General features: G+C 38.7%; 1 protein-coding gene across 1 annotated transcript in view; it reads right to left on the minus strand.

Annotated features, from left to right (window-relative positions):
- Positions 1-826: 826 nt before the first annotated feature.
- Positions 827-13,470, minus strand: part of LOC149146032 (uncharacterized) — a 61,082-nt gene continuing 48,438 nt past the window's right edge. Inside the window, exons 3-4 of the mRNA XM_089452635.1 lie at positions 2,295-2,630; positions 827-1,274 (exon numbers count right to left, since the gene is read on the minus strand). Coding sequence (XP_089308761.1) covers positions 827-1,274; positions 2,295-2,630 — 784 coding nt within the window. The remainder of the gene's footprint in view (positions 1,275-2,294; positions 2,631-13,470) is intronic.

Genomic DNA, 13,470 nt, shown 5'->3' on the forward strand with positions numbered 1-13,470 from the left:
CGAACACATATTTATGACTCTTCCCATCACCTCATAAATTCCATTATCATTCGGTATATCAATATATAAATATATATTCACATTTTGGCTTTCTCTTTCTTTCACATACTAGATTCTTGATGGAAATTTCACCTCTTTTGAATTCTTTTAGTGTGAAATCATCTTTTTATCATTTGAGGCACTTGAAAGATTTGTAGCCATAAGCTCAGGTGGAGTTCGTTCACCAATGTTTTTTGAATATGCGCCTTTAAGAGTCTATGGTCCACAAATATTTATAGAAATCTTCTTTGATTCCATTTTCCTGAAAAATAGAAACACATAAATCAGTAAATAACGAAAACATATTAACTTAAATTAACAACGAAAATATATCATAAATTTTTAATTTGTATAATCAGATAATTGAAATTAAAAAAATATTAACACTAAGAAAATCACCTGCCACCCTGCGGGTAGGCGGGCCACCAGGGTGGCGCGGGGGGAGGCTGTGGCAACAACTTCTACCATTTCTCCCCACATTGATCTCCTTCTCTGTCTTCAATCTACCCTCAAGGGGGAGGCTGAGGGGTAGATTGAAGATGGAGAATGAGATTAATGGGGTGAGAAATGGTACGAGTTGTTGCCACATCCTCCCCCCGTGCCACACTGGTACCCCACTCACCTGCATGGAGGCCGCCAGGGTTGTGCGGGGGTCTGCCATAGCCTTCCCCATATGCCACCCAGGCGGCCTGCCGAGCAGGGTGTCATTAGGGGGGTTGCAGCAACAACTTCTACCATTTCTCCTGATATTGATCTCCTTCTCCATCTTAAATCTACCCTTAGCGTCCTAGCCACCTCGGGTGGACAGGCGAGCCGTCGGGGTGGTGCGGGGTGAGGGGCGGCACCCCACCCCACCCCACCCGAGGATCGGCCACCCGCCCGCCTGCCCACCCACCCGCTTGCCCACCTCAGGTGGGCGGGCGGGCCACCGGGGTGGTGCGGGGTGGGGTGTTGCCCTCACCCTGTGCCACACCAGTGCCCACCCACCTGCCCACCCACCGCCCACCCGGCACGCACCCACCCACCCTCCCTCTCGCCCGCCCACCTGCCCACCCACCCGGCCGCCCCCCTTCCCGCTAACCCGCCCACCCACCCAATCGGTGCCCACACGCCAACGCGACCAACTGGCACCAACTCGCCCATCCGCCCACCTGGTGCTCGGCCACCCGTCTGCCCGCCCACCCGCCTGCCTGCCCACTATTGCACTAAAAGTTGTCACCTTGACATTCTGCAATCTGCGTCAGTCCATTACCACTCATACTTTCGTCTTTTGCAAGTCTTAAGCCTCAGTTCCTCATATCAAGCTTTGAAAATAAGAGAAAGCCCTCAAAAGTCTCTAAAACTCTAGTTTCACACTTTCTCTTAGCATTACTTGTGGTCCCGCACCTAAAGGTCATGTCCCCTATGCATCTGACCACTTTGTGTGTGTGTTATGGGTGTGGACCCCTGTAAATGTAAAAAAGGCGCAAGTATATTCTTAAAAACTCACTTTTAGTCATTTCTAGAAGCTTCTAGAAGGAATCTTGAGGTGGCAAGTTCGCTCCCTTAAGGTTCATGCATCCCATACCTTAAGGAGCTAACCCCTTGATGTGAGGAGCTTATCCCTTTGAAGGAGGACTCTATCCCTTCATAGGTGGACCTGTAACCTCCTTCCTTTGCACTATAAAATGAAGCATTAGGTTGGTTACTTGGGAGGTTGAAAGCTGAATATTTTTGAGGTGAAATGCTACTGGAACTTAGTCTTCCTAATTGAGCTTATGTGAGCAGAGATTACATACCTCTTTGATCTCATTTGGAAGAGTGTGAGGTTTTTCAAAGTAAAGGAGATTCTTGTTTTGGACCCTGGGAAGAGCTTGTACAACATCGAGGCACCAAAGGTTGTAAAGTTCTTCTATTTCAAAGTTAATACAAATAAGTTTATTTTTCTCAATAAGCTGTGTTTTATGGTTTATTTTATGGATTCCTTGATCACCATAATGAACATGATTTATGATATTAGCTATGCAGGTGTTATTTGATGTGTGCTTGTTTGTGATTGTAGGTTCTCAAAAGGAAACTCTTTCGGACGGTTGAAGGATGGCTGCTACAAACTAGCAGACTTAAGGTAGGGTCGAAACACCCCTATACTTTTTATTAAGGAATCGCAATATGTTTAGAGAAAGATAGATTTGCTTGTCCTGTTTACTGCTAGATATCTTTTAATACTAGGGAGATCGGCCTTGTTCGCAAGATCGATTTATCTAGCCAACACCCACCCACCCACCTGTTGTCCCGCCCGCTCACCGTCCCACCCGCCCACTTGCCCACCTGCCCAACTAGTGCCAACATGCCCATCCGCCCACTCGGCGCCCACCCATCCGCTCGGCCACCCACCCACCTGCTCGCCCTCCGGCCACCGCCCAACTACCCGCATGGTGCCCACCCAGCCACCAACCCGACGCTGACCCGCCGCCCACTCCCCTGCCCACCCGCCCACCCGCCGCCCACCCGCCCGCCCGCTCGCCCAGTGCCCACCTCGAGGTGGCGCAGGGTGGGAGTGCCTAGCTTTACTAGGACCACCATGCTCATGATGGACGTATTGGTTAATTTGTCTCACAAAAAGTATTAAAAAAAAAAAAACTACTTCATTAAACTAATTTAATATGAAAATTTTCAAGGAAAAAAATTTAACTAACCTTTCAATTGCGAGAATTCTTCATTGAATATGTTGTTGATAATAATGTAGCTGCTCCACAAATTCGCTCCATGTTTTTCAACGAACCTCAGAAAACCTTTATATAATGTAAGTAATAGTGAGAATGGAATTTAGTATATAGGTGAAATTATGGAGATGTTTTACCATACGGTGAATGCAAGATTAATTTGTTTTAAAAAAATTTAATGTGTTAATTTTTTTATGGCGATGAAGGAAATATGATAAAGCGAATATTATGGAATTGTTTTACAGTGGGGTGAATGTGGAATTAATTTGTTTCAGAATGTATTATAAAATTAAAAAAGACATTCAATTGTTTAGTAAATATTATATACTTTCACTATTGAAATAATTTAGGTAGAAGTTGTAGTTTACAATTTTAACTTTAATGATTTATTTCATAAAAAAATTTAGTTTACATTTTTCATTAAATTGTAGAATAAAATAATGAAGAGAAATAAATCTCACAAACTTTTAGGAGGGAAATATTTTCGCGAAACTTTTTTTTGGGGGGGGGGGGGGGGAATTTTTGGAAGGAAAATTTCATTCTCTAAGCTATATAATATCTTTAGGAGACTCTCCATTTGTATCATTCAACATCTTCTATTGGAAAGGGATGGTTTGTCCTGATAGTGAAGTTTCAATTTATACAACACCAACATCTTCATCACGTAACAAATCTATTCATATGGATGAATATAGCAGGAATTCTTCCACTATTAATAGAAAGTCAATTCTTCCACTTAGTCCTGATCCTAAGGACTATGAGAGCAACATTGATGAAAGAGGGGATGGAGAATTTCAAATAAATAAAGAGTCACAGATTCCACTTAGTCCGAATTCGAAGGACTATGAAAGAAGCAATGATGTTGAGCTTGATGACAAATTGCAAAAGAATGGAGTGTCACGATATCCACTTAGTCCTAATTCTATGGACTATGAGAGCAACAATGATGAAGAGCATGATGGTGAAGTTCAAAAGAATGGAGTTTCATGGTGTCCACTTAGTCCTAATTCTAAGGACTATGAGAGCAACAATGTTGAAGAGCATGATGATGAATTTCAAAAGAATGGAATGTCACGGTGTCCACTTAGTCCTAATTCTAAGGACTATGAGAGTAGCAGTGATGAAGAGCGTGATAACGAATTTCAAAAGAATGGAGTGTCAAAGTGTCCACTTAGTCCTAATTCTAAGGACTGTGAGGGCAGTAGTGATGAAGAGCATGATGATGAATTTCAAAAGTATGGAGTGTCACGGTGTCGAGTTAGTCCTAATTCTAAGGACTATGAGACCAGCAGTGATAAAAAGCGGGATGATGAATTTCAAAAGAATGGAGTGTCACGGTGTCCACTTAGTCCTAATTCTAAGGACTATGAGAGTAACAATGACAAAGACTATGATGATGAATTTCAAAAGAATGGAGTGTCACAATGTCCTCTTAGTCCTAATTCTAAGAACTATGAGAGCAACAGTGATGAAGGACATGATGATGTACTTAGTCCTAATTCTAATGAGTATAAAGGTAGCAGTGGCAAAGGAAAAGTTGTAGCATTTTCAGTAAGTAAACAGTCACATTTTTTATGTAGTCCTAATTCTATGGACTATGAGAGCAGCACTGAAAATGCACATGAGGAAGAATATCCAATAAACATCGAGTCAAATTTTCCATTGAGTCTAAATTCTAAGGACTATGACAGTAGCAATGAAGAAGGGGAAGATGAAGAATATCCTCCAAGTCAGTATTTGAAAATCACAGCTGATCATAGTGTGGATAACATTCCTCTTAATGATGATGAAAATCCTTATACAAATGATGATCCAATGATGGAGATGTTGCCAAGAAATATTGTATCGAGGAGTAGGAGCAGACCTTTTCATATCAATGCAAGATGTTCTAGTTATACAAGGGGTAGAGCAGAATGTCTGATGAGAAGAAGTTCTATCAGTTCACTCATTTCAAGTGAATCTTGCCAAAAAGATTGCTTGAAACATATGGATTTCAAATTTGCATTAGAGAGCAGGAAGAGATATTTGTCAATGAATAAAAGAATGTAAAATTCATATTTAGTTTGGTGCATGCAATCTACATTGTCAGGTTATGATTATCATATTAGGACTTTATTTATCTGTAGAAAAGCTTTCAAAATGTTTCATTCGATTGGGAATTTTCGTCTCTCGAGAATTCATGAAAAATTGGAAAAGGATCCCACATTTTATTCGGAAGTACATCATAAAAGATATTTTGGGCCATTTTCAAATATTGCAATGTCATGGATGAAAGATTTCTTTTCAAAGCATGGAGAGTGTAGGCCAAATAGAGAGACAATACATATTCCAGATAATTTTTCAAGACGAGAAATCTACAACTTATATAAAGAATATGCAGAAGGTGCTGAAGGACATGGCCGGTTTATTACATATCGATATTTTGTGAAGGTATGGAAGAAAGAATTCAACAATGTCCATATTCCTAAGAAGACAAGGATGGGGATTTGCAGTACATTTGCTTCTCTTAAATAAAAAAGAGACAAATGTGAAGGGTTAGAAAGAGGTAAGCATTCATAACTTTAACTTTTAAAATTGTATAGTCATCAAGTATGAAAACATATTTCTTAAGGGCTTTCTTTTATGTTGCATAGATTCAATCATCAAAGAACTGTAGGAGCATCATGAACAAAAAACAAATGAAAGGAAAAAGTTGTACAAGCATCAAAAGAAGTGTTATGATAATCTGAATAAATATTTGGGTTTGATAATTGATGGTATGGACCAGAAGAAAACACTTTTACCACATTTTGTTCGCACACCCAAAAATTTACAGGAGGAAAATTTTATTCAGTATCACTTGGTCAGTTGTATGGTCTTCATGGGAAAATGTTTCCAAGGGTGTACTTCACAGCTCCAAATATTCATAATGATGCAAATCTGACCATAGCCATAATTTATGATGTGCTTTCTCATTGGTCTGGTAATCTTCCTGAAGTTTTGTATCTACAATTAGACGACACTTGCCATGAAAACAAAAATCAGGTTGTTTTTGGATATCTAAACATGCTTGTTGAATTGAGAATTTTTCAGAAGGTAAAGGTTGGTTTCCTTCTTGTTGGACACACTCATGACCATATTGATCAGATGTTCAGTCGTTTTTCAGTCACATTGAGGAGGAAGGTAGTTGGGAGCTTGCCATCATTAATTAAATGTATTAAGAAATCATACATGCCAGAGCCTACTTTTGATGTGTTGGAAGAAACTGTTGACATGCGAAGGTTTATTCTGGGATCATATGGTGAGGGGAAATGCATTGAAAAACTTAATGGCATTAGCTTCCAACATCAATTTCGTATCAAAAAAATTGATGCTAAAACACTAATATGGGGCAAGAAGTATTCAACTACTGTAGAATGGGCACCGTCATCAGGTTTGCAATTTTTGAAGTTCATTCCAGATCATCCAATATTTGCATCAAAAATATTGTTATTACAATCAATTGGTGAAGTTCATAATGCACGCAGACAAAATAGAGATATAAATTATTCTGATTGCCTAGAAGAAATTAAAAAATGTATTAGATATACATATGAGTACTTTGACATTGCTGATTCATTTTGGTGGGAGTCATTTTTCAATAATCAAAGTGATGTCATTTCAACTACAACAAATGAAGATATACCTTTGAAAAATCCATTTATTTGGCCACAAAATGTGTCGAATGAACATGAGGAAATAAACATTGTTGAACAACAACAATGTCAAGGTATTATTAATTCTTCACGGGTAGAGGAAAGAGAGATGTATATTGGTTCCAGAAGATCTCATGACCAACGTGAAGCCATGGAAGTCCTTCATAAGGGTTCAGTATAGGATATTAAGGAGGGTTGCATGATCGCAGTGCTAGCAGATGGAGATCCCAATGGATATCCATTATGGGTTGCTAAAGTTATAAAGGTATTTACAGAAAATGAGGATGTTACAAGTGTTGAAGTACATTGGTATGCCACAAATACACACCCATTCAATGGTGTGTATAAGCCAGAGATCGTTGACAAAAAAATGGCGGAAAGAAAAAAAGAAAGAGTACAAATATAAATTGTCGCCGCACAGACATATTAAAATTGGAGGATGTTGACATACTTGTTTATGACTTCAATTTAACAAAAAGAGGAACTCTTCGCTTCAAGACGATAGAGATTCTAAAAAGGTTGTTACCACAAGGAACAGTGTTGAGATGGGAGTCTACTGAAACCAGTCATAGATCTAGCAGAATTTTGAAACTTGAAATGGTGAGCATGCATGTGGACTCAGATGGGGCACTAATTTGATGAAAGAGAAGAATATGGAACATCTTCATCAGCATCCAGTCACTCATCTGAAGATGTGAATTCTGATAGTGTGCATGAAAATATGAGTGATTTTGAATAATTGTTTAAGACAGTTTATATAACTGATGTATGCATCGTATCTTGAAATAAAATTTTTGATTTCCATATGGTGTTAAATGAGAAGTTATGAGTCATTTTTATGTTGTTGGATTATATGTCTAAATTATGATAATTTTTATTGTTTAGAATATCTACAATGAAACATTAAATTAGAGATATAATGTATGTTTCATTCAATATACAAATAATGACTTTTGAATTCATTTAGTGATGTAATTTGTTCATAATGTCATGGTTTTTTTATTTTATGGTTGAAAAAATTTCAATTTCTTTCGTATCTAGCATGTTATGGTTGAGAACATGTTGAATGTATACTTAGGAAAGAAAAATGTTTTTCTACCAAAAACATAAGTGTGTTTTTTCCCTAATAAACAACTTTGTTATCCACACTAAACATTTGTCTTTACTAGCATTTTTTTAAAATTTTGAAGATTGACCCTTAAAAAAAATCATCATTCCAGTATCATCGCTTTTTCATTTTCAAGCTGCATTTTGCACGAAAATTTCGTTTTCACTGCCATTTTTAAAACATGTTCAAAATTGTCCCTAAAAAAAAACCATCGTTCCAGTATACACACTTTTCATTTTTAGCACTGTTTTTGATGTTTTTTCGGCGTTTTTTGGCCAGAGTTCCCATTTTGGGTTTATAGTTCCCATTTCAAAATTCACATTGTTCAAAACAATGAAACCATTGTAGAGGATAAAAATGACATTAGAAGGGCTATCATGTTGTATCCTTGGGATGAGGTTAGCTACCAAATAATCAAATACATTTCCTATGAGGGGAGTTACAACTTTGTCTATGGTTATCACTTTAGAATCCTTCATGAATTAAGGTATGGCATGGACACTCTAGCACCTCAGAAGCTCAACATCCCCTACTTCCTCTTGCAGTCCCTCATTGACTCCAGCACTAAGGCTCAAGTAGGGAATTTAGAGCAGCTAGTTCACCATGGGTTAATCAAAATTTTAGTGGAAGAAGCCCTCCATACATTTACACTCCCTATAGCATGGGAAGTCTTCCAAAACATGACAGCTGAGGATGATATAAAGGCTCTAACCTATGATGTCAGTCCTACTGGCAGTGAGGAGGAAAAGCAGTAAGGGGGAGAAGGTGAAGCCATTGGTGGCTTAGCAGAACAAGAGAGGAAGGAGGAGAAAGCTAAGAGAGAGGAGGAGAAAGCTGAAGAAACAGAGTAGGAAGAAACAAAGAAAACAGAGACAGAAAAAGAGATAGAAGGAAGAGAAAAAGAGGTAGAAAAGGCAGAACAAGGAGAAGGGTCCCCTAAGACTTTGGAAAGGGAGGCAACAGCTACCCTTGCTACCCTCAGTACACCAATCAAGCCAATGTAAAAGAGGAAAAGGCAAGCCTCCATGTATTTTAGGGCTAGGAAGAGCACAAGAATTAAAATAGGCAAACCTCAGCCCTCTTCAAAAGTGCCAATTACAATTGAAGATTCACCCTCTACCAAAGGAAAAGAATCTCCTTCCAAGGCACCTATCACATATTAAAGGGTGACTCCTAGATCTTCCACATGGGAGGAAAAGGTAGTACTACAGGACCCAAAAGCAGTCCTATAGGAGGATCAGACAGTTTTACAGGAGACATTATCGAAACTACAGGAGACCCAACAACTTGAGAAAAGAATAGAAGAACAGCCATAGGGGAAGGAGGAAGAACCAGAGATACAAGAACCTGATCCCCAACCTAGTCTGGCTTCCTATTACAATCTGCTTGAGGGAGGAAGGATAATTCCACAAAAGTTTGCAATTCCACTATTCTTTGAATTAGAGAAAGAGAGAATAAGAGCACATAGATGGATGCAAATAGCCAAATCCAAGGGAGTTGAGGATGTTGGCCATATGGAAAACAAACTTAGAAAAATGGGCAGAGAGTTGAGTGATATCAGAAATAGTGAAGCAATTACAAGGAGCCACCTTGAAACTGAAGATGAATTGTTAAGGAGGCAACTGCAAGAGAAGGAGACTCAGTTGGCATGCATGGCCATCTTATCCATGGAGGCATTGCAATGTATAACACCAACAAAATCCTATGGCCTATATCTCAAGGACCAATGGTTACAAGTCCAGATAAAGACTTTGGCACAAAGAGGCACCATGCCCTTCCAGGATTACAGGCAGTTTATGGATCTGTGCGACTAAAGCACATCAGAGGATAAGACACAAATGGAAAAATTCTACCTACATAACATGGCCCTCATAGACATGAATGTGTGTGACCCTAATGTGAGGCTAGGGGACATGCAAGTAATGGCCATGGCCTCATGGATGAACCATGAAGAGTTGAGGGCAATAGAAATGAGAAGATTGATGATAAAAGAGTAGAAAGAGCCATTAATGATAAGAACTAAGCCATCAGATCCCATGACACTCATCAACACACACAAGCCAGATTGCCCCTAGATATATAAGTGACTAGGCACAAGCCATTGCACACTTTGAGGATCTGCAAAGGATACTTGGGGATGACTATGTGCATGCATGCTTGAGGAGATGGAACACCTTACCACATAGTTTACGGATTAGGTAATATCATTCCGCCATGAGGATGAAGGGGGCATTAAGAAGAGCGCCAATGTACAAGCGCTCTATGCAGAGGCTGAAGGTCAACTGGATTGGCCTCAAACTGAGTCCCTAACTGCTGTTAGGCATGCTAGAAGGTAGAAGAGAAGAAGAAGAGGAGGAGCAGTGGGAAGAGATAGATAGGAAGGTAGGATTCTATAACAAGGAAGAGAAGACTACATCAGAGGCTTGGGATGCTAGGGAGGCCACCAAGGCCATAAAAGATGAGGAGATGGACTAAGTTGCTCAAAGGATGAGCAACACTTTCAGTAGGGGGGTGATGATGAGCCTCATAAATGGGTAATTATATGGGCTCATTTTACCTCCTAACCTAGTCAAACCAACCATTCTATTAGCTTATTACATGATTTTTCTAATTATATTGATGCTTCTAGAGTAAGTTGAGTTAGTTATTGTGCCATGTGGTCTAATGTGTATTTAATGCAGATGATTGATGATTTTCGAAGTCAAAGTCAAGGATCCAGTGGAAAAATGGCAGAAATAGCTCAAAGTGGACAGAGGAGAGGACTTATAGGAGGGAATCCCCCTTATTTATTAGTCCTCACTTCAAATTCCCCTTCATTCAGCTCGAAGTACAAGCAACCGAATCATGCACTAGGAGGCAGCCCAGCAAGTGAAGGATGATTGATGATTATATCGAGTTTTGGGAGCCAATCCTCCCTGATTTTAAGGAAGTTGTTGGTAGCTTCATTTGTATAAGTAGAGAGGCCTAGGGTGTCACTAGGGTTGGATTTTTGTTGGAATTTTTCTTATGTAAACTCTGCTCAACTTCGAGCTTATTATTTTGTAACAGTTTCATTTAATCTTGCTATTTTTTGGGAAATAAAGATGGAATCCTTTTTGAGTTAGCACTGAGTTACCTCGGAGGGCTGAAGCTCTTGGGTTAGGGCCCAATCCAAGCAACCAAGCTCCTCTTTACTTGTATTTGTATGTTTTATTTCAGTTATAGATTAGGTTGCTGTTAGATGTATTTCTTTTATGGTTAAGAATAGGTTGTTTTTGATGATTCAGTAGTTTGCTTCCATTTGTGCTTTTTATAGCAGGTTAAGCAGTGATAAAGAAAATATTCAAAAGGCTATCAAAAGTTCCTTGGCCTCTCTTCCTCCCTTTGGGACCATGATTTGAGGCAAAGACCCTCTTGCTGCCCCAAAAACACAGATTTTCCTCATTCATAGGACTTCTAGTGTTTGCAACTTTTTAGTAGGTTAATAGTCCAATTTTGCCTTGCTTCAAATATTCTTTATCATGCTCACTTCTTTATTTTCAATGGTCTTCTTTCATGATTTCCTTTCCTACAATATTTCTCAGCATTTCCTTTCATACATCATAGTTTAGACACTTTTTATGCAAAACTCTATTTTTCCTCAATGCATTCATCTCACTTGTTGCTTGATTTCCTGGGTTGACTGTCAATTTCTATGCAGCAGATCTCTTCCAGCAGTATTCTAGCATATCAGTGATCACACCCTCCATCTAATCCATGCCCTATTGGTATTTGAAACCTCACCTCAATTCTGCCTTACTTTCCTGCATTTTTCCTAGGACTTCTTCCTCTCTCCTTGAGAAAATCCACTTATCTTTCACTCTCCTAGTGGTTCATGGTAGACCATAGGTGCCCTAACACCTCATTCCAACCTTCATCCACCTTTTTCACCCACTCTCACACCCTCAAAACAGTGAAAACCACTCTCGGCCTCCTCTTGTAGGCCTCCTGTAGGATGTTGTTTTTCCTCTTGTAGATTTCCTATGTCCTTCTGTAGAATTTCCTATAGGATTTCTTTTGAAGGCTGAGTGTGGAAAATGCCTCCAGAAGGCCACCTGAGACCTCCTAGGACCCATCGACACCATCCTACATCCTCTCAAGTACCAAAACCGCCCTCCAACACCACCTATTCACTGCCACACTCACACACAATAAATTACATACATGTCAAATTCACATAAAAATACATAAAAATCCAAAAAGATGTTTTTTGCTTATTTACATCTAGAAATAGCTTAGGTAGATGTTGTTTACTTCTTTCAGTAGGTAATGGCATTCCTTTCATGGTTTTCATAGTGCTTTATGCAAAAGTAGGATTAGTTGGTTAATTAGGGTTTATTGGGTTTGCTTTACATTTCAGTCTTTCTCCTTTTTGTAGTTAGAGTAGCATCTATAGAGTAATCTTTCTCTCTTTTAATCACATATAGAGCTTCTTCTGGAATCCATAGAAGTTGGCTTGAACTCGTAGTGATCATGCGCTGGCTGACCAAGTGACAACCTACAATAAGATCTAGTACTTGTGCATATAACACCGACGCTTCCAAGTTTGTTACGAACTATTGGGTTGATAAGAGTAAGGTAGACAACCCAGGAGTTGCAGCACTATTGCTGCAATACTGGTACTCACCATATATGTCACCCAAGACCAAAATATACCATTCGGAGAGAAATAATAAGTAAAATCTACAATTGAATGTACACTTCTTAAACCATATATGGAATTATGTTTAAGCTATGAGTTTTACCCATATATATTAATGCAGAGATTAACTTGTTTTTAAAAGGGTAAATCAACCTAGCTGGTATCTAGTCTTCAATAGCTATTAGGAGTGCTAGTATTTCTCAGTTTGATGAGCTGAGTGAACCTCTACTCTTCAGGTTTCTTTGTGAATGATGCAAACAAATGCAAACACTTTTACATCCATAAAGAATATCCAAATGTTACATCTATAGAACTCTTTTCCAAACTCCAAGACATTAAGAAAAAGTAGAAGGAATTCAGAATATGATAGAAAAATCCTTAGATGAGATGCACGGCAAAGGATCCAAAGGCCCAAAGAGAGTCAAATCAGAGCATTTGAAATTCAGCACAACTCTAGTAGAAATTCTTGTCCCTGTGGATTCTATTGAAATTTGCTGCATTTGGTACCTCATTGGTAAACATATGCCTCATTGCAGGAATCTATGAACACACAGGAAGGGAATTTGGTACCTGAAATTTTTAAATAAATATATGCAAAGAGTAAAAAAATAGAGCTAAGAACGAACTCTAAAGGAACAAATTACAACGAACTGAGCTCTGGAAAAATACAAGTTAACAAAAACGACTGTAGAAAATGGTGTTTCCCATGTTGTTGTGTTTCTTGTGCATTTTTTCTTGGGAATGGTGTCTACTGTCCTATTTCCGGTAACACAGAGTATGACAAATGACTTAAATAAGATTACGTTGGAGACATTAGTAATTAATGACTGTAGCGAGACTGAATTGAACTCAAGATAATTGGACTAAACTAAAAAAGGCTGTGACAATTGGATGCACAATTATGACACGTGCAATGGGTTGGAGTTAGATTCTCCAATACTCCCCCTGAATTTCAACCACAAAATAATTTAAACTAACATATCTGTTGGTCTATGTTTCAACTAGGCTTACAATTTAAAATTTTGAGAACATCTGGATTTTTTTTTCTTCTAGATCCTATAACATCTAAATTGTTTCAATTTTTTCTTTTTGTTGTATCATTTAAATGTCATTTTATTCCTTTGCTGGCACAACTCCTCTATTGTTCCAGGTTGTCTAAGCATGCCTTGAACATCTTCAAAAATTAGTTTGTATGTAGACTGCTACCACAGGTCATCTTTTGTAGTGTGTTTTTCATATCAATCTACTACAACATAAGCTTATAATACAATTTCATCTCTTTACGAC

The sequence above is a fragment of the Pinus tabuliformis genome, chromosome X, assembly GCF_031772625.1.
Source record: "Pinus tabuliformis cultivar Carrire ecotype Pingquan chromosome X, CPIR1, whole genome shotgun sequence".
Lineage (NCBI taxonomy): Eukaryota > Viridiplantae > Streptophyta > Pinopsida > Pinales > Pinaceae > Pinus > Pinus tabuliformis.